Here is a 19,951-nt window from a genome sequence, read left to right on the forward strand (position 1 = left end):
TATACATAAGAAACATTATTTTGGGTAAAATTTGGTTGTTTTTGACCAGTAAAGGGTTCTGAGATTTTTAAGTAATGAAAGCAAATTCTTTTTCCCCCTCTATACGAAACTGAGAGGATGAATGTAATTCAATGTTACATTCAGTATTATATCCAATACTGTAATATCAATAGTACAACATATTTCTTTTTTGTGAAACATCACTCTTTACTATATCAGGGATCATATATGTTTCATCATTATCATATCATTCCTAATAATGTTTTTCCAGAAGGACACTTTAGAAATACCATATGCAATTCCTTTATTGTCTGTGCTTTCCCTAAGTGAACATTCTTGGGATGAGGGGGAAGAGCATGTATTTCCTTATGTGAAAGTAATAGCTGTCGGTTACAGAAATCTAACATGCATTCTTTAGTACCAAACAAAGACTATTAACTGACTTTATATTTAGGGTTCTAAAACCAAGTCTCCCAGCATTTAAGTTGTTCGATGACTACATTTTTGGAATTGATTGTGGAAGTGAATTCATATCAGAGCTGAGAACTTACTTAAGTATACAGATTTAGGAACTTTGAAGTTATGGCTGGTTCTTTGTGTCTAGCTTGGAATCTTGTCAAGGCACAGAATCAAATTAGACATTTACAAATATAGTTCAGAGGGAATATTAAGCTTAATTAGTAGCTGATCATATTATGGAGCTTACAGTATGCTAATTGTGAAGAAGAGATTAAAAGCAGACTCTCAGCGTTTTCCATTCTTACAAGAGACTAGGAAGAGCATCTTAGTGATTCTTCCAAGTGAGTACGTTAAATAAAGTCAGGGCTAAGAAATAAAAAAACAAAAAAAACAAAACAGAAAAACAGTATTAGTCAATTTTAAAAATTTAAGTAAGAGTCACCCAATTATAATGGGTATTAAAATGAAAAGAATTCGTCTTCTCTACTATTGACTACTAAGTAGGTAATTTACTCTTACTCTTGAGCTTCCTTGGCTAAGTGGGTATTTGCAATATTTTTGTAAACTAGAAATAGGAATAGAAAAAGAGAGAAAGTATTTCTAGTAGGTTCTTACTGTTTTTACAAGCAAGTTCTTTTCTTTTTCCCCTTTCCTCTGAGAAGTTAATCACTCTCACTTATTTAACATACATTTTCTTCCTATCTGAAGGTATGGAGAGCTGGTATAAACCAGCAGGACTTTGAAAATATGACATGTCCTGTTTATATTACTAATCTGTTCTGGTTGGGGGAAGAAATGACACACCAATACACTATCTCAAATGAAGCACATTTAAGCTATTGCTGGAATTTTAAGTCTCTGGGGACTTGAGAGAAGAGGGCTTCCTGTATGTTTTTTCATCCCTCCTATGTCAGCATATTTATATGGATATTAGATTAAAATGTTTAGGGTATTGTGGGATGGATATAGTCTAGATAATTTAAGCACATTTTCTTTTATTCTTCTTATTAAAAGAAATAATTTGCTATGTTTTATAGTTCCTTGAAAGAAAGGTGAATATAGGAGGTGAGAATTTTTGTGCTGATGGTAGAAAATCCTTGGGATTTTAGGTGTTTGAAGCATCTTATTTCAAAATAAAATTCATTGGTCAGTCGGTACAGTTCAGAAGAAATAATGCTTGATGGTATCATTTGATCATAAAAATAGGTCAGACATTATACATTATTTAACATAATGCTCCTTATTTACATGAAATATTTGCTTTTCTTTAAAGTAATTGATAATTTAAATAAGTTAACCTCTAATGTGATTACCTGTGATGACTGTGAGGCTTACATGGGGAACATTTCACGAATTTCTAGGACTTGAAATGTTTGGACTGTTTTTTGGGGGTTGGGGGTGCTAATCAGTAAAACAGCTGCAGCCATACAGCTGTACCCTAACAGTTGCAACCTTGAGGGAAGACACTTGAAAAGGTGTAGTTGTGTTATCAAATAATAAAATTCGGAGCATTCCTCCTAAAACAATTAAACAAACACCTCCAGCGTTTACGTTTTTTTTCTTCAGGTCTGGTGAGAATCCTTGGGGCTGTCAGCCTGACTTGTGCTTTGCTTCTGGTGGGCTTTGTGAGGCTCAGCATTTGTACTACCACATCGTCTTCTGTGTGGCAAACCACAGCACAGACAGATTTCTTGTCCTTTACATGACTGTTAGCAAGGACGTTTTTGAGACTCCCCTCCCTCGCGTTCCCTGTTCCTTGCAACCCTAACCAAAATGCTTTATGTTTAATTGTAGTTCTGAGGCTCCTATACAGAATTTAAATATGAATAACCAATTACAAAGGAATTCGTCCAATTAAATCAAGGATTTCATCTCCCACTTCACTTAGTCTGTAATCTTTCTCTGAGTTCAGAAAGGTTTTGGTAGAAGGGATACCAGGATTGAGATTCAGAAAGAGGTGTCCTTAGTGTGATGGCTGCAGGTGAAATAAATGGCCTGCAGGGAACACTGTGAGTGAAAGATTGCCTTGCTGCTCTATAAATGAATAGATACTTTTCCCACTAAAGCTTTTATAAAATTTTTGTTAATTTTTTTACAAATAAATAAATTAATTTGAAGCTTGTCCTGCTTGTTTTCACTTTCATTTAGTGAGCACTTAATAAGAAGGTGGTGATGAAAGCAGGTGTGGTTAAGGTAGCAAGAAGAGCTTATCTGATTTCTCATCTGTTAAAAATTCCCTGTCACTCTATTTCAATTACTCTGTCTGGTATTATAAGGAAAACAGACATTAAACTGAGACACCTTTAAGTTTAAATAAATGGATTCTCTAAAATTGTTTCTTATTTTAAATTTGTTGTGTCTTCATTGCTTTTTAGTAAGACTTATTATTAGGGACTTATTGGGTAGTTATTATAACCTAGTCTTTCTTTTGGAAATACCTGCAACAATAAGATTTATATTTGACAGAAATGAAACAACAGCTTACTAGATAGGTGGGGGGAAAACTTTAAAAATGGCTTGCTCAACATATGATAGAAAACTTAGTCAATATTACCCTTTTAGATCATTGGCACATGAATAAATACTGTTAGATGTTTTAGAGCTCTTTTGACATTACAGTGTTAATAAATTTGAGATATATGGGGCAAATAAAATTCACCATTTATATGCGGTAGAATCAGAACATTCGATAACCCACAGAGAAGAGATTTTTTAAAAAAATGTGTCTCAATAATTTTCTTAGGCTATATGTGCACCCCGATTCTCCTTTCACTGGTGAGCAGTTACTCAAGCAGATGGTGTCTTTTGAAAAAGTGAAACTCACCAACAATGAGCTGGATCAACATGGCCATGTAAGTACAGAGCCTTTGACTGTGCAGGTTCCCCTGGACGGAAGGGACAGGTGGTGCAGAACTTCCTCCTAGAGATTCCTCTCCTCCCCCTCTCCCCCTCCCTCTCCCCCTCCCCCCTCCGTTCCTGTGTCATCCTATGAGAACACTTGCATAGGTTCCCGAGCGGGTCTTGACTGTTGCCAGGAGGTGACTTACAGGGGTGCCTGGGCCATCACGCTGTCAGAGGGTTAGGGGACTTCATTGCGGTGGGTTTCCTGAGTTTGGCCACGGCCTCACACCTGCACCAGCTGAACAAAGGGAACACGCACTTTGGAGGCTACTGCGGCCTGTTCTTGGGTTAAACATCCCATCTCTGGCAGTGGAGTATCAGTTAACACAGCAGGAAGGGAATGGGGCTCACACCTCTAGACCGGTGTTCCCGAAGCGTGCTCTAGAGAACACGTTCATACCAGACCCAAAAGATCAGAGGTTTTTTATGTCCAAATACATTTGGGAAAGTTCTGTTTACTCGTTTTCTAACTTCTTTGTGGAGAGTCTCAAGAAATCCTGAAATTAAAAACGAAACAATATGATTTTGTGTCAGTAAGGAGCTCCTTAAATTGTGGAGAAAGAGAAATTAGAACTCAGAGGTCTTATCAATAGTTAATAGAACATAGCCACTGACACAGACCTTTCTATATTTAAGATTTCTTTGTAAGGCTCTGCCTGTGATGTTATTCCATGTCTTTAAACAAAGATTCATCTAAGAATTCTGTGTTTAAATGTTCTGTTCATGCTAAGAAAACTTTAGCCTCTCCAGACAAACATGCATACTTCTCTTTGAGAAGAGAAAGGCTTGCTTCTTTGCCTCTATTGCCAAAAAGCACGTGGCCATTTTCATAGTTGCTTTCCTTGGCTTAGATATTCTGATATAATTATTCTTTCTTACCCTCTTTATTAAGTCTCGTGTTACTTAGGTCTTAGTTTTTATTGGATCTGTGCAATTCATAGGAAGTGTTTTGAAACCTTTCTCAAAGAGGATGGGAATAAGTAGATAATAAATTAGAGAGGGAAACGGACTTTGGCCCAGTGGTTAGGGCGTCCATCTACCACATGGGAGGCCCGCGGTTCAAGCCCCCGGGCCTCCTTGACCCGTGTGGAGCTGGCCCATGCGCAGTGCTGATGAGCGCAAGGAGTGCCGTGCCACGCAGGGGTGTCCCCCGCGTAGGGGAGCCCCACGCGCAAGGAGTGCACCCATAAGGAGAGCCGCCCAGCGCGAAGGAGGGAGCAGCCTGCCGAGGAATGGCGCCGCCCACACTTCCCGTGCCGCTGACGACAACAGAAGCGGACAAAGAAACAAGACGCAGCAAAAAGACACAAAAAACAGACAACCGGGGGAGGGTAGGGGAATTAAATAAATAAAAAAATAAATCTTTAAAAAAATAAAATAAAATAAATTAGAGAGCTCTAGATATAATTTCAAATGGTTGAATTGGACCTGGAATAAATGAATCACTTTAGGCGTTGCTACCATCCACTTGCCCACAGGAGACCTTATTTATCATGCCCAGGACTGGGTAATCAGGTTATAACTCATGACTCTGCTGGTGACAGTGTTGGGACCTTGGTAGTAGGTTAACAGGCTTCTGTTATTTTATGTCTTGGGAAAAATAATTGACCTTTATCTCTAAGGGTATTGTCATAATTGCTGTTGTTGTTTTTAAAGCTGTCCCCATTGAGATATTTGTTTTAATGTAGTATCTGAGCAATATTTTCTGTAAGTCAGTGGTCATTCTTAATGCCTTTCATACTAAAATTTCTTGGGCTCCAGTGAAATCTTTGCAGGGAAAATGAAATTCTTTTGTGATTCTGGTGTTTAACATATGTGAAGCTTTTGAAAGAATTGTTTGCGACTTTCCAGAAAGACCTGAGAGTTAATTTTAAGATCAATTGCCCTGAATTGAAATGTTTTCCTTCTAGAGTCAGCTTCACAGGTAGGACTTGCACTAGCCTGGGTTCTGGGGACCCTGTTTCTAGACTGACTGTGCCAAGACTAGACTAGTCTAGTCACTAAGATCCCTTTTGGCCTTAAAAGTTTTATGATTTATTATAACCCTTTGCCACCAGAATTAGTTTTCTGAAAACTATGAGGAAAGATCTTTAAAATCTTATGTTGCTTAGCTAGTTTCTTTGAATCAGTCCTGAAGAAGCCCCTCTTATGGGTGCATTTTTAGTTTTGTGACAGGAAAGTTTCTTATTTCCAGCAATTAATTTCTTTGTGAAGCAGAGTCCACGTTCTAATAGTGTTCTGTAGCCCCGTGAGACTCTAGCAGAGCGCTGGTGAGCCCTGGGGTTCGAAACTCATTCTGGGGGTCCTGGTCTGCCCAGTGCCCTTTCCCACAGCAAACTGACCTTGGGGGAGGGGGAGGAGCTTATTTAAAGCTTTGAGGTTTTCCCGTTTTTGCGTGGCGGGTGATTTGAAAATCTCTTTCCTCTGTAGAAAGTCTAATGAACAATCAATCACATTTTTTCTTATATTGGTGTTAGGAGACAAATGTTTGCTTTTGCCACGTCAGGTTTATTCCAGATCTATGATGAAGCACGGCTGTCCTGAATTCCTTGGAATAAAGACGTTATACAAAGAGATGGGGTTTTTTTTTAGGTTTATTTTGAATCATATGAATCTCTCATTTATTTCAGTTATTCCTATTCATTTTCGGGTCATAAAAAGGAGGCTTGTTTAAAATTTAATCCCAGTTACTGCCCTATCACTTTAAGTTGGCTCACATCGCAGCACAGAGAGAGGCTGAAGATACATCAATTATTCCACAGTACCGAGTATTTAACTGCGCTATTGTCAGTCAACAGGAACACTCACGAACACCCATGTTAGCCGACAAGCAAGGGAGAGTTCAGTTGTAATGTTAGTAGCAGCAAGCAAACACTCAGTGCAGTCATTCCTGCCACGTGTTTATTGAATGTCCCCTCCGAGGGCTTCTGCTCGTTCCTCAGAGGGCGAAGGACATAAAGTAGGAGCCCTGTAATGTCAGGAAAGATGGTACCTAATTCTGCAGATTTACATAGCTGTCTGGGTGCCAGGGTGGAAGACGTAGAAAGTCTTTTCCATCTGGAAGTGAATTTTGTTGCTCAGATTTCATAATGACAAACTCTACTTTATTTAAACAATACAGAAAAAACACTCATTCTTGGCTACCTTGTAAACCAGGTATGATTTCTAAGTATTTGGCAACTTTCATTAGCAATGCCATGGAAAATGGCCATCGCTAGTTTTCAGGTTTAGTTTTACAGTTGGAGGTTAGGAAATCAATGAAGCTATCAGAAATAATATTAGAAATAATAAGGTTCACTTACTATTTGCTATGTGCTCTACAAAGGTTGCATCATCTAATCTTCATTGCAGCCCTCAGAAGTTTTGCATTTGAGAAAACTGGAGGTTGGACAAGGTGAGATCCTTTGGCCCAACGTGAAAATACTCAAAAGGGGAAATTTCAGGATTCTAAACCAGACCCTTTGAAAATAGGTTATTTTTTCCCCCACAAAAACAATCTAACATTCTGGCCTCCTCAAAATATAATTTCTTATTTCAGAATATTTAGGCATGCATCCCAGACAAACAAATCTTTTCAAGACTTGATTAAAAAAGAAAGTGTATCCTCCAGATAATTTTTTGTGTGCCTTATCATTTAAAAATGGATTGTTGAAACAACCTGTATTATTTGCAGTTGTTTTGGTAAAATGTGATTCACAGTAATGACTGCAGTATCTTGTGAAAATTATTTGCCTTAGGAATTTGAAACTACAGTCTTTCTGGTTTTTTGGCTTTTTCAGCAATTATATATATGTATATAAAGTTATATATATATATATATATTTTTTAAAGTTCAATACTTCCCATCTCTTCGTTGTAGATAATTTTGAACTCGATGCATAAGTACCAGCCACGAGTACATATCATTAAGAAGAAAGACCACACTGCCTCACTGCTCAATCTCAAGTCTGAAGAATTCAGAACATTCATCTTCCCAGAGACTGTTTTTACAGCTGTCACTGCCTACCAGAATCAGCTGGTGAGTGTACAGATCACAATTTAGTTTCTGCAGAAGGTAAGAGTGTAGGAGGTTCTTTTATTTTCTTAAAGAGAAGAGAGGTTCCGACACTCAAAACAGAGGTTCACTTTGTAGAACCCTCTCCAGTAGCAGCCCCAGACTTCTAAGAGGATGTTGCGTGAATGTGACTTATGAAGGTCTATTACACCAGCTTTTCTGGAATCTTTGTACTCCCAGCGAGTTGGTCACTGCCCACTACCCCACCCCACCCTGCCCCAAACTACCTTCTCAGTTGTCTTCTCCAGAAAATTAGCTGCCTTCTTTTCCTCCTCCTGGTGGAGCCTTGTAACATATATAACTGTAGACTGGTAACGTCATAAAATTAAGAAGTTTGATTTTTCTTGCTAAATTAAACATTCATGTGTTCTAGCCAACTGCCCAGACTGATAGTTTGTTTTGTGAGGCTTTTTCAGCTGTTACGAAGGGTGAGATTATTCTAGTAAAGTGATTTTAAGTAATGTTACTCTCTCTTTAGGAAAATAAACTATAGTATGTAAGTAGTTGGATATTTAACATCAACTATGCAATTTTATAATATTGAGTTACATATTTTCTGCTCTCTGTTGTGTATCACCTTTAAAACGTATATATTTCTTCATCTGTAAGGGTTAGTCCAACTCAATAAATATTTAGTCCAACTCAAGAAATACAGGTGCTGTTGGACACTCTCTCATACTTGTTCTTCTTTCACGGTCAACGTAACCCTGAAGACTGGGTTATGTTGTTCACACTGTATAGGTGAGAAAGCTGAGGCCAAGGCAGGGTAAGTAACTTTCCCACAGTCATACAAGGACCAGAACTAGAATTCTCTCTCTCTCTTTTCTAAATATACTTCAGTAAAGAGGGACTCATGTTCTCAGCTTTTTTGGAAAAATTCAGTAGTTCGTAGCCTCTCGAGGTCTTTGTGTCTTGCTTTTGCTTTGTTGCTTATGGGTCTCCGGGACCCTGGTGCTCTCGATGTGGCTATGTTTCGGGTTCTGAGTGAGTGACTACTAGGTGCTGTCTGATAGACAGCTCAGAGTTGAGAGTGGGCTGGTCAGCCAGAGGAGATGAGGTGCAAAGTCTCTCAGGCAAAGCAGGCAGGTGAACTTGGAAGCCCAGGTGCCCTATGCAGATGAGGCGGAGGAAGCGCAGAGAAGGAGTGCGGGCGATGGCCGGAGCAGATGCTGTCCATAAGGCTTAGGGGCCTGTGACTTCAGAGCAGTTTTCATTTCACCACAGTGGCAGGATATCTCTCACTTGTAAATGGGGGCTAATAACTGGCTAGACCACGTTAGGGAATCCAGCGAGGTCATGTGTGCAATGACACCTTTGTCACCTGTGAGGTGCTCAGTCAGAAGGGCGTGTGGTCACTTTGTGCTGTCTTGGGAATGACAAAGGAGGACTTGTAACCATTTGGACGTTCAACTTTTAGGGATGTTTTTAAAATGAAATAAATGAATGCATAATTGCTAGAAGTCTTAGAGGAAAAAGCAGAGTGTTATGACTTTTGAATTATCTTCAGGATAACAACTCAAGAGTAGAAACCCTGAGAGAATGCCCAGTCTAAACCTTTGTGTCTAGATTGCATCCCACAAAGTCCTAAAATACTAATGCTGTTTCTCTGGGATGCCGGAACCACTAAAACCAAAAATCCCATTTTTAATTTATTTGAGGGCACATGGAATGCAGATATCATAGGCTCAGAAAAGCCTATGATAAAATTCAGTTTATTTTATACTAATTGAATTTAGAGCTTTTATACTATAAAACATTAGATTTATACTAATTCAAGATACCCTGTTGATGTTTGGAGATGAAATAAAAACTCGTCATAGGGAAGCTTCATTGCTTTTACCAGAATTTTCTATAAAGAGAACCAAAGGCAAGAACAGGTCAAAAATTTGTTTTTAGTGAAAATTTACATAGAACAAAATTACAGGAAGTTTCTAAGTATAAAGCCTTCGATTTGGTTTTGGTTTCATGAGTGGAAGAGTAATTCTAAATAAGTGTTGTCAGTGTTCTCATATCACACACAGTATACTGGAATAGGAGGTTATTACTTACATAATAATAATGGTTACCATTTGGGTGCTTACCAATGCCCATTTGAAGTGCATTATCGTATTTAATCTTCACAGTGATGTTCTGTGGTAGGAACAGCAGCATGGTTATTCTGCATTTTACCATTGGGAAGACTGAGACATGGCGATAAATAACTCATCCAAGGTGACCTTGCAGCTTCCATCATAGACCTGAGCCCAGGTGATTGCACTCAGAGTCAGTGTTCTTAACCTCTCTGCTGTGCTGCCTGCTGTCCCCAGGAAAGCAGAGCATCACGTCCTCTCAGCCTTTGACCCTGGTGGACTCCATGACATTCTTCTTAGAGAGCTCCAATTCTTCATAATCTTTTTTCTTCGCCCAGCAACTACTCATTGCTTCCCCGCTATGCACAGGGCACTGTTCACACTGCACAGCAGTGAGTGTAGCACCATGACAATCATCCTAAGATATGGAGGTCAGAGTATACCAAGCCACCCGCGTCTAATAGGAACCGCACACTCTAATGATATTATCTCGTAATTATTTTTTTCACCACTCAGCTTTTTATTTAGAAAAATTCCAAGAATATTAAAAAAATGAAACAAATAGTAAAACAAACCCCCATGCACCCTCCGCCCAGATTCAAGTTAATATTATGCCATATCTGCTTGGCCTGTTTCTTTCTCCCTGTGTAAACAGACTGTTCCTCTGAAACATTTGCAACTAACCTGCATGCATCATGAAACTTTGCCTCAAAATACTTACGCAAGTATATCCTAAGAATAATGACATTATTTTTTGTAACCATAATACCATTATCACAGCAAAGAAAATCAGTACCAATTATTCCCTAAAATTATCTAATATTCAGATTAGACTGAAATTTTCTAGTTTGGGACAACAATGTCTTTTATAATTTTTTCCTCTTTGAACTAGGATCCAATTAAAGTTCATTCTTTTAAACTGTTTTAGATTTTAAAAATTCCTCTACTTTTACCCCATCAATATAAATATATTTAATTCTGACATTAATCCTCTGAGGAAGGCCCCATGAGCTATGTTTGTAGATGACGAAACTGAAGCTCAGAGTGGTTAAGACAATCAACCAAGGTCACAAATCTACATAGTGACAGACCCATTATGATATTCTGATCTTCTGATCTTCTGGCTCTTAATTCCACCTTTTTGGTGGCACCAGGATAGATTGCAAGGCCAAGGGAGTGACCACTGACAATTATCAAAAGGTTTGAGAACTGAATTTGAAAACATTGCTAAACTAGAATAGGATAATACACTAATAAACATATATTTCAACACCAGTTGCTAATCCTGCAACTGTTTATTTCTAACTGAGAATAGAAATGGTCTCAGAACCCTGCCCTCAGTGTTCATTCGTCCTTTGCTGAATCATTAAGTAAAAGGATTAATATGTCATTTCATTGCTAAATTATCCACAATGGAAGCAACTAAACTCAGAATTAATTTTCTGAATAGATCCTACTTTATTTCTATACATCCACCTTTAAAACCACAGTCCCTAGCAAATGCCATATATATTGGAAATTCAATTAATGGCCAAAGATTTGATTTGGTATACTAATAGACCCATTTTATAAATGGTTTATAAACCTCATAAGACTAATCAAAATTCATTTAGCAGGTGCTCAATAAACATATATTGAATGAATAAATCAATTTGGGGGTTGGCATTTTCATTAGTCCTGTACCATTTTCCAAAACTGCCCCTGATTATTTCTAAGCCTCCCATATCTACTCTTTCTTCACCACTACACCATGTTTGTGCACTAAGTATCCTATAGTAAGTGTATAATAAAATAAATATATGTAGTAAATAAATTAAATACATACTAAATATAATATAAATATTAGAGGTTTTTTTCATATAATAAAATAAAGAGGGAAGAGAGAAGAGAGAAAGATATAAGGGCTCTCTTTCAGCACCACTTTCATGTCTCTTAAATTTAGGGTAGAACTGTTATTTTTATGTCTATTATGAGTCACATTAAAGTTTCCAGTAGAATTTCTGGAAAAGCCTCTCATTTATTGTGGCTGTGAATTTTATATATGAGTAATGAAAATGGAACCTCTTCTGCTATTTCTCTGCTTTTTTGTGAGGGAATGATTGCATTTCTTTATGTTATTAGATAAAAGCTAAATACATTACACTTTCAACAAACTATTTCATAATTTAAGATTTAAAGGTCATGCGTTGTTTTTGAACAGGCAAACCATTGCCGTAGAGTTGAAGTGTAGGTCAGGTTTCATTTTTAAATGACTTTGGACAGCTCTTTTTCTGATAATTGGAGAAATGGTCTCTGAGGGCCAATTTCACCTTGTGGCTGGGAACCCAGAAAGCTTCAGAGTCCAGCGATATCACAATGAGTGATGGTCCCTGGAAAAGGTCCCCTTTTCTTTGGCACAGCTGGCAGTGTCAAAATCTACCTTCAGTTATGCATACATTTATTTATAGATAATGGAAATGTTGAAAGAGTGAGTAATTTTCCAGTTAGGAAATACATTATGTCCTATATAAATGAGATAATTTATGAAAAAAACAGAGATGCATTTTAGCCTAAATGTTGATGCACACTAAACCTCAGGATATCCTAAGCATATTCTGCTATTCTGACCTGTTAAAGCTTTCACTTCAGGAAGTTAACAAAACATTGTTGCTTTTGAAATTTGCTTTTGAACTATAAGGAAGCCAATCCTCTGGTTTCAAATGGGTTTCTCTACATGCGATATTTGGTAGTTGACTATTTTTCAAGATCTTTAGGATTACTTTTGACACAGGCGATATTGTTCAAGCAATGTTAGAAGCTGCAGGCGTCCTATATTAGGGAATAAATGAAATGAGTGTCCAACTGGAATCACTTGTCTATAACTCAGCTACTTCCCCCAAATTTCTTAAAGGGATGCAAAACTGTCTTCAGATACGAGTTGCTCTCCACATTACTACTGGTTTTTCTTTAAGTATTCATGCAATAAATCCATGACTGACGTTTTAAAATATTTATTTATCTGGAATGTTAAAATTTTGCTTTTTAAAAATTATATCACCTTAAATTTAGAAAACAAGATAAAATACTTTTTCTGTAAAAAAAAGGTCAAATAATATTTCTGACTGCTTATTCTTAAATTAAAGCTCGGTAAATGTTGGAGTGCTTACTGTGAAAAAAAACTAGAGGCTAGTGATAGGACAGTAGCGTTGTGGGCTCCCTAAGAAGTTTAACCCGTGGTTTCTGTGCTTCTCTTTAATATTCCACAAAACCTGTTCAGAGCTCAATACAGGGTTAGTGATAATAAATCTACTCAGATTTAAATGCTAACTTCCAAAAGCAATTATTCTTATTCTTTTGCTAATCCCCTGGGATTAGGTAAAAGGGTCCATAGATAAAGTAATTACCTGGTTATTTTCTTGAGCTCTTTTTCTAATGAGTGCCCTGAAATTAGAGCCTTGCTGTAACCCATTGGTGAATCTGGGTATAGGACAGCCCCTTGGGCTATTCTAGTGACTGTTCTGTAGACTGGCAATATCAAAATGAAAACTCCTGGGAATTATGTTGGACTAAAATGATATTGGAATAAGACCGTTCTAATAATAAAAGAAAGTTCCAAAGAAATCTGAAAACTCACATGGAATGTAATTAGCATTCTTCTTCTAAGCAGTAAAATTAGATGTAGCAACACATCTATTTGTGTTTTGAGAGTACATCTTCTCTACGTGGTATCAGGGCACTGTAGGATTTAAGATGACACTATAGCCATCACATTTCCAAGCCCATATAGTCTTTGTGTTTGGAAATATGAGGACTAACAAAAATTTCAAAATCCTTTTCAGGGATAAAGTGGATCAGAAGTCCTTCTTTAGCTATTACAACAAATAGATAACACTTTCTCTATCCCTCCCATCCACCCCTTTTTTTGGTAATGACTCAAACAAAACTTGATATTGTTCACATTTTAAAGGAATGGCTGCAAAAGAATTTCTTTCAAGACTTTTTTTTCCCTCAGATAAATTATCTGCCATTTGTCACTAGAAAAATGTTATCCATTGGCAAATCCCATCCATTTTTCAATTGTGCTATAGGAAGTAAGCCTGGATTTTATAACTCTACCGCACATTCTCAGTTTGAATTTTCCTCTGGATTTGATTCACCCTTAAAATCTTTAACTATTGGTTTCCTAGGACTGCTATAACCAAGTGTCACAGTCTAGGTGGCTAAAAAGAACATGGCTTTATTTTCTTACAGTTCTGGAGGTTGTGAGTCCAGAATCAGGTGTTTGAAATATTATTTTGTCAAAAAGCAACTTTTCCTCTGACCAGAGGGCATCCACAGTTTAATTTAATACCCAGTTAACTGCCTTTTTATTACAAAATAAAGTCAGATTTTTCTTTTTTCAAGTTTTCTTAGCATGTACAAGCTCCAAAGAAGCTATTTATGTGGCTCAGATGGTTTCTAAATTTCAGTTCAGTGCTAACATTCAGGGATTTTATGGTCAAGTATGTTTGAATCAGTGTTTCCTGTTTTATTTTTATTTTTTGCTTTGTAACCAAATGCATTTTTCTTTGGAGGCACAATGCATAGCTTTTGATGGGTCTTTCCACCTTAATGTTAATACACTATAAATTATTAATATGAGAGCATAGGCATTTAATACGGTTGTGATTCAGTTCTTATTAGAAAGTATTTTTCCATATAAGCATAGTGTTCTAGAACTATCGTTGTATGGAAGGATAGTAAAAGATGGAATAATTCCATTCTAATTTAGCTGAATGGAAATGGGAACAGGGGTACATTAATATACTGAACACTCTATCATGCCTTGATAGCATGCCTATTACAATACTGAGTTACTGACTGCAGCCATTATCAGCCATTTTAACTTTATCTACTGTGGTATGTGTATGTCCCACAGTATTAGCCGAGGCAGGAGGAGGCAGCATTCTTGTTTTCATTCCCGTGGCCCACCAATCTCTGGAATTCTAGGTGGAGATCCCATCTAGGCTGGGCCCCCTACTCTCCCCCCAGCCTAGCCCTAACCTTTCATTACTCTCTTCAATGTTTGCCGCACCCCAGCCAAATGGCTCTGTCTACCCTTGTCTGAAAGGCCGGGTCCTGATTTGTTTCTCTCCACTGACCTCCAGCCTGTCCTCAAAGGCCTCCTTCTCTCTGAGCTCTTTCCTGACTACCCCCACCCCCCACAACTCACCATCCCCCAACAGCGATCCATCCCTCCTACCAACTCCTCTAGGACCCCGGAAGCTTCTCAGCTCACTGAGAGATCTTCAGATAGTCTTGGGGTACTTTGGAAAATGAAAAAAAAAAAACCAAACCTCTATTTCTGATTTTACTTCCTTGACCTCAGAAATAATATGGTTTTGTTCCCATTCTTTGCTTTCCAGATAACCAAGCTGAAAATAGATAGCAACCCTTTTGCCAAAGGATTCCGGGACTCCTCCAGGCTCACTGACATTGAGAGGTAAAGAGAATTTTCTGTTTACTTCTTTGTCCAGATAAGATAAAGAGAGAGTTTGTAAGGACCCTCTGCTCTCCACTCCACTCCGAAGAACCCTAGCTTTACTGCATCCTCTCTTGATTGTCTGCCTCCACCCTCCCTAAGGCCTGACAGCTGCTGCAATCCCATCTATTACGTGCTCGAGTTCTGAGGTGGTTCGAGAAAGAGTTTCTTTGCTCAAGACATTTATTCAGTCATAAAAAATAGGGCTTCCTCGTTATCAAATCTTAATCCTCTTGATGATATTAAGCTTCATCTCTGGAAGAGTGTTAACCTGCAGAGAAATGACCTCTTGATAGCCTCATGTCTTCTGAAGTGGACATATTTGCTAACATGAAGAATACAAGGGTAGTTTGGAATTTTGAAACAAGGAAATATAATTTAATTCAAGAGCATGTAATTTTGTCCATAGGGTAAGCTTCTTGTTTTCAATAGAAGAGACATCAGGTCTCAGGGCTTTTAAGGAGACAGGTGACATTCAGCTTCCTATAACTCTCACCTTTTTACTCAGAGTGGTTCACACAATGTGGGACCATCTATGTGACGGTTAATAACTATATTGAGATCCACAGTTTGCCCAGTATAAATGTCAAAAAAGGTGTTTTTCAAAGAGAGGATCTTTCAACCAAACTGACTGGTTTGTACTTCTGAAACATGCTGGGTAACTTTCCATCCTTACTGACAGGTTGGGAATCCTTAGCCACCAGCTCTCTGTTTTATTTTATCTTCACCTCTTTGTATGATTTCCCTATCAACTGCCACACAGTTCTTCTACACTCTTTTGTTACTGACCACACGGTCCCATGTCCTGACTGCAGCACCTCTGCCCAACCTCTTCTGACAACTCAAATTCAGGAGTAATTACTTATGTTAGCAACATGTCTGATCGTTCCCTAACCCAAACCACAGAAGATAGGGGCCTGGTAGAGAAGCAGGAACAGAGGCCGAGTGCTGGACTGAACAGTGGGATTTGAGAGGAAAAGAAAGATCATTAGAGAGCTAGACCAGTGGTTGAGGGTGTTGAGATCAGGGAACGAAAACTTTAGCTTGTGGTTAGAAATCTCTCGCAAAATGCAGAGAGAAGGCAAGTGGCTAACTTTCCCCTTAGGTGGAATGTGGTAGGGTAAACAGACACGATTAGGTGAGAATGTGGGTAACAAATGAGTCCATTTGCAAAAGCCTGCTCTCATTGATGAGTGACCTTTTTCATTTCCTATTTATGGAGCACCAGAGGCACTGACTCAGACTGGGTGTATGCAGTTAGGATTGTAAGTGAACTTTTCCTCAGTTTTAGTCAGATGTCAAATAAGAATGAAGACAGTGACTCAGTGGGGACAGTAGGGATGTGTTTTATAGTGCATGTCACAGCTTCCCTCTCATTTTGGAAGATGAGGATGATATAGTGGGAGACAGAAGTCATGAGCTAGAGTTCCAGCTTGGCCTTTAATTAGCCGTGTCTTTGCTGGCCAGGCTGTTCTGACAAATGCCACACAATGAGTTGGTTTAAATAACAGTAATTTATTGATTCATGGTTTTGAGGCAAGAAGTCCAAAATTAAGGTATCAATAAGGCTTGCTTTGTCCCCAAAGACTGTGGGGTTCTGGTGTTGACCTCTGGCAATCCTTGGGGCCCCTCTGCTTTCCAGTCACATAGTGATGTCCTCCCCTCTTGCTTCTGTGCATTCTGGGTCCTCTTGAATCCAGGTTAAGACCCACCCTCATTCAGCTGAGACACAATAATAAAAAATTTCATCTGCCCAAGGTCCTATTTACATTGGGTTCTCACCAACTGGGGGCAGATTAAGATGAAGAACATGCATTTGTTTGGGACACATGATTCAACCTACCAGGCCAAGTGACCCTGGAGAAGTCCCCTAACCTCTGAGCCTGTTTCCTCTTCTAGAAGATGGAGAAAATAACCTTGTTCACTTCAGAGGTTTATTATGAGACCTGAGTAAGATGAGTTTTATGAGAACTCTTTATACATCTAAAAGTGTAAAATCATAAGTTCCTCATCTCATTAGATGACCATTTGATCTTACAGCTTTTTTAATGTCCTCTAAGTCTACTCTTAATGAACCAGCTCTAGAGTAAAAATAACGCTTCAGTTACACATGTGCACGTGTGCTCATGAGCTCCAAGTAGGTTCTGACTGCCCTTTAGAACGACAGATTTGATAATGCACGCAGCCACTTTTTCCACTTACTGAATAAGCAGCCTGGTGAGGGGAAACTCACATGCACAAGAAGCTAAGTAGCTTTCAATGGTCTGAGGGCCACGAGAACACTCTTATGTGACTAGCTAAAAGTTTGCCAGACGACTTAAGTAGTGTGAAATTGGCCCAGGTTTCAGATTTCATTTCCAGGTATTTAAGTCTGAATTTTTCCTAAACAGCCTTTGGGGATGGAACAAATCAGATCAATTGATCTTTAGAGACCTAAAGAAATTAAATTAGTCTGGAGTCAGTTACTGCACTAAACCATTTAGTAATTGAATTGCTCCCTGTGACTGATTGAAAACAGCCCCAATCTGTAACAATACAGGGAGCTTTTCTTTATGAGAGATCTGAGAGAAAAACACATCTTTTTATGACATGATGACAGAAATTGCACTTTTGTAACCTAATTGAATATGATGTTATAAATATGTGACCTTAATGATTTCTAGTTTCCTGTTTCAGATTTACAACTACTGTGTGGGACCCCCAAACAAAAACTGCCTTTGGGATTGGCTCTGTTAGCCTTATGCCCCTAAACATTCCTGCTGTAATTGCACAAGTTTTTGGAATACTATAAAATATATTATGGTTTTTCTGCTCTAATTTTACTAGGCTTTGTTCTGATACTTGAATGTCTCACATACTTTGTGTATAGATTACTCTTCAGAGGTAACATCTCCCTCATTTGTAAAGGGAAACCCATCTCATTAGAAAAAGTAGAAAGTATTTTTGTTAGATGCTTGGCACACATGCCTAGTCTGGACAGCTAAGAATAAACCAAAAGCCCAAAGGGATTTCTTAAGAGAATCTAATTTGTAGTTATTTAGATCAGGGAAAGAATTATCTGCTAGTTCCATGTAATAAATAAGCTACAGACAGTCTGTCAGTTGGCCTTATTTTTCATTTTGTACATTCTGGCCCACAACAGCAGCATTTCTTCCGAGAAAGGGAAAATAACTAGGAGGGATTTTCTGTGTTTTCTTCAAAATTAAGGTTTTTTTAAATTAATTTTTTTATCTTTACAAAAAATAGTTCATGCTTATTGCAGAAAAATCGGAAAATACTGACTAGCAAGAAAAAGAGCACAAAAATGAAATGAAATCTCATTCAGTCAGAGATAACCACTGGCAAAACCTTGTTAAATATTCTCCCAGATACTTCTCTGTGCATGCGTGGACATTTTCTTCCTTTTAAGTTTATCGTATCACAATACTATTTTAAATAAATTTTCTTTAATGTCAGTAGATATTCCACAGTATATTTTTTCTATTAGAGAAGTTGTAAGTTTACCAAAGTATTATGCAGAAAATATAGAGTTCCCAAAATACAGAGCACATTTGATTATAGTACACTTTTTAACGGCTGCATTTTCCTTTATGTAGCATAAATTTATTCGGCCAATCCTACATATTAGTCATTTAGGTCTTCTACTTTTTGCTATTACATACGGTACCAGGAGGAAAAGATTTGTAGCCATCTCTTCACACGTAGTCTTAATTATTTCTACACATGAAAATGTGGGGTCAAAGGATATACATATTTTTAAGACGTTTTCATACATATTGCCAAATTTCCCTCAAGAGGGATTGTCCACATCATGGCCCTTTTTCTGTATCCTTGTCAGCATGATCATCATCTTTTCATTTTTGCCAATTTGATAGGTTAAAACTTACATATTCTTTTATGAATTGAACTGTTTGTCCTTAGTCCATATTTCTTTCCTTTTGGATTGTTCATCTCTTTTTCTGATTGATTTATAGATGCAATTTATATATTAAGATAATTAGTGTCTTATTGTTCACAGATGTTGGAAAAATCATTTTACCAATTTGAAAATAAGCTTTTAATTTATGTAGTTTTTGACAAATAGAAGTTATCACCTAATCTATTGTTCTCTTTATGATTTCTATTTTAGAAACACTTTCTCCCCCTCCAAAATTATATAAATATTCAACTATGATTTCCTTTCACTTTGCTGCTTTCTAATATTGCATTTAAATCTTTAACTCAAGTGGTACTTATTTTGGTATACCTTTAAAATAGATAAGTATCTATATTTTTTAATAGTGGTCCCAATTATATATTTTTTATAATATATTCCTTTTCCGTTGATTTATAACACTATCTTTGTCAGATACTAAATTCTTAGGTATGCTAATTCTTACAGTCTCTTCATTATATGCCAGTACTGCATTATAATTTTTGTAAATTGATAACATACGTAAATATTTAATGGCAAAACCCAACTCTTTTTATTTGTCGTTGTTCGATAAACTTTGTCATTTATACTTGAAGACTTTGGAGAAATTTTGTCAAGTTCTCTGAAAAAAAAAACAGCATTGGCATTTTCTTTGGACATGTATTGAATTTATTGAATTTATACAGTAATTTGGGAAAGAAAATCCGTATCTCTAAAATGGTGAGACTCCCCTTCTAAGAATATATCATGTTCGTCTTTCCACTGAAATCTCCTTTGACTTACTTAGAAGTTTTAGGGTTCTCAAGGTTGTAAATCCTATGTATGTCTTAGTAGGCATATACCTAGACCTACTCGCCAGAACAATAGCCACTGGCCACAGGAGCAAAGACTTGAAATGTAGCTCTTCCAAATTGAGAGGTGCTATAAATGGAAAAACAAAAACAAAAACAAAACAAAACAAAAAATCCATCTCACTGGATTTTTAAGACTTAGTATAAAAACAATGTAAAAGATCTCATCAGTAGTTTAAAAACCAGATTATAGGTTGAAGTAAT

General features: G+C 37.5%; 1 protein-coding gene across 1 annotated transcript in view; it reads left to right on the forward strand.

The window, feature by feature from the left end:
- Positions 1 to 19,951, forward strand: part of TBX20 (T-box transcription factor 20) — a 59,180-nt gene that overhangs the window by 5,724 nt on the left and 33,505 nt on the right. The window contains exons 4-6 of the mRNA XM_004457120.4: positions 3,203 to 3,311; positions 7,220 to 7,378; positions 14,868 to 14,944. Coding sequence (XP_004457177.1) covers positions 3,203 to 3,311; positions 7,220 to 7,378; positions 14,868 to 14,944 — 345 coding nt within the window. The remainder of the gene's footprint in view (positions 1 to 3,202; positions 3,312 to 7,219; positions 7,379 to 14,867; positions 14,945 to 19,951) is intronic.

The sequence above is a fragment of the Dasypus novemcinctus genome, chromosome 5, assembly GCF_030445035.2.
Source record: "Dasypus novemcinctus isolate mDasNov1 chromosome 5, mDasNov1.1.hap2, whole genome shotgun sequence".
NCBI classification, from domain to species: domain Eukaryota; kingdom Metazoa; phylum Chordata; class Mammalia; order Cingulata; family Dasypodidae; genus Dasypus; species Dasypus novemcinctus.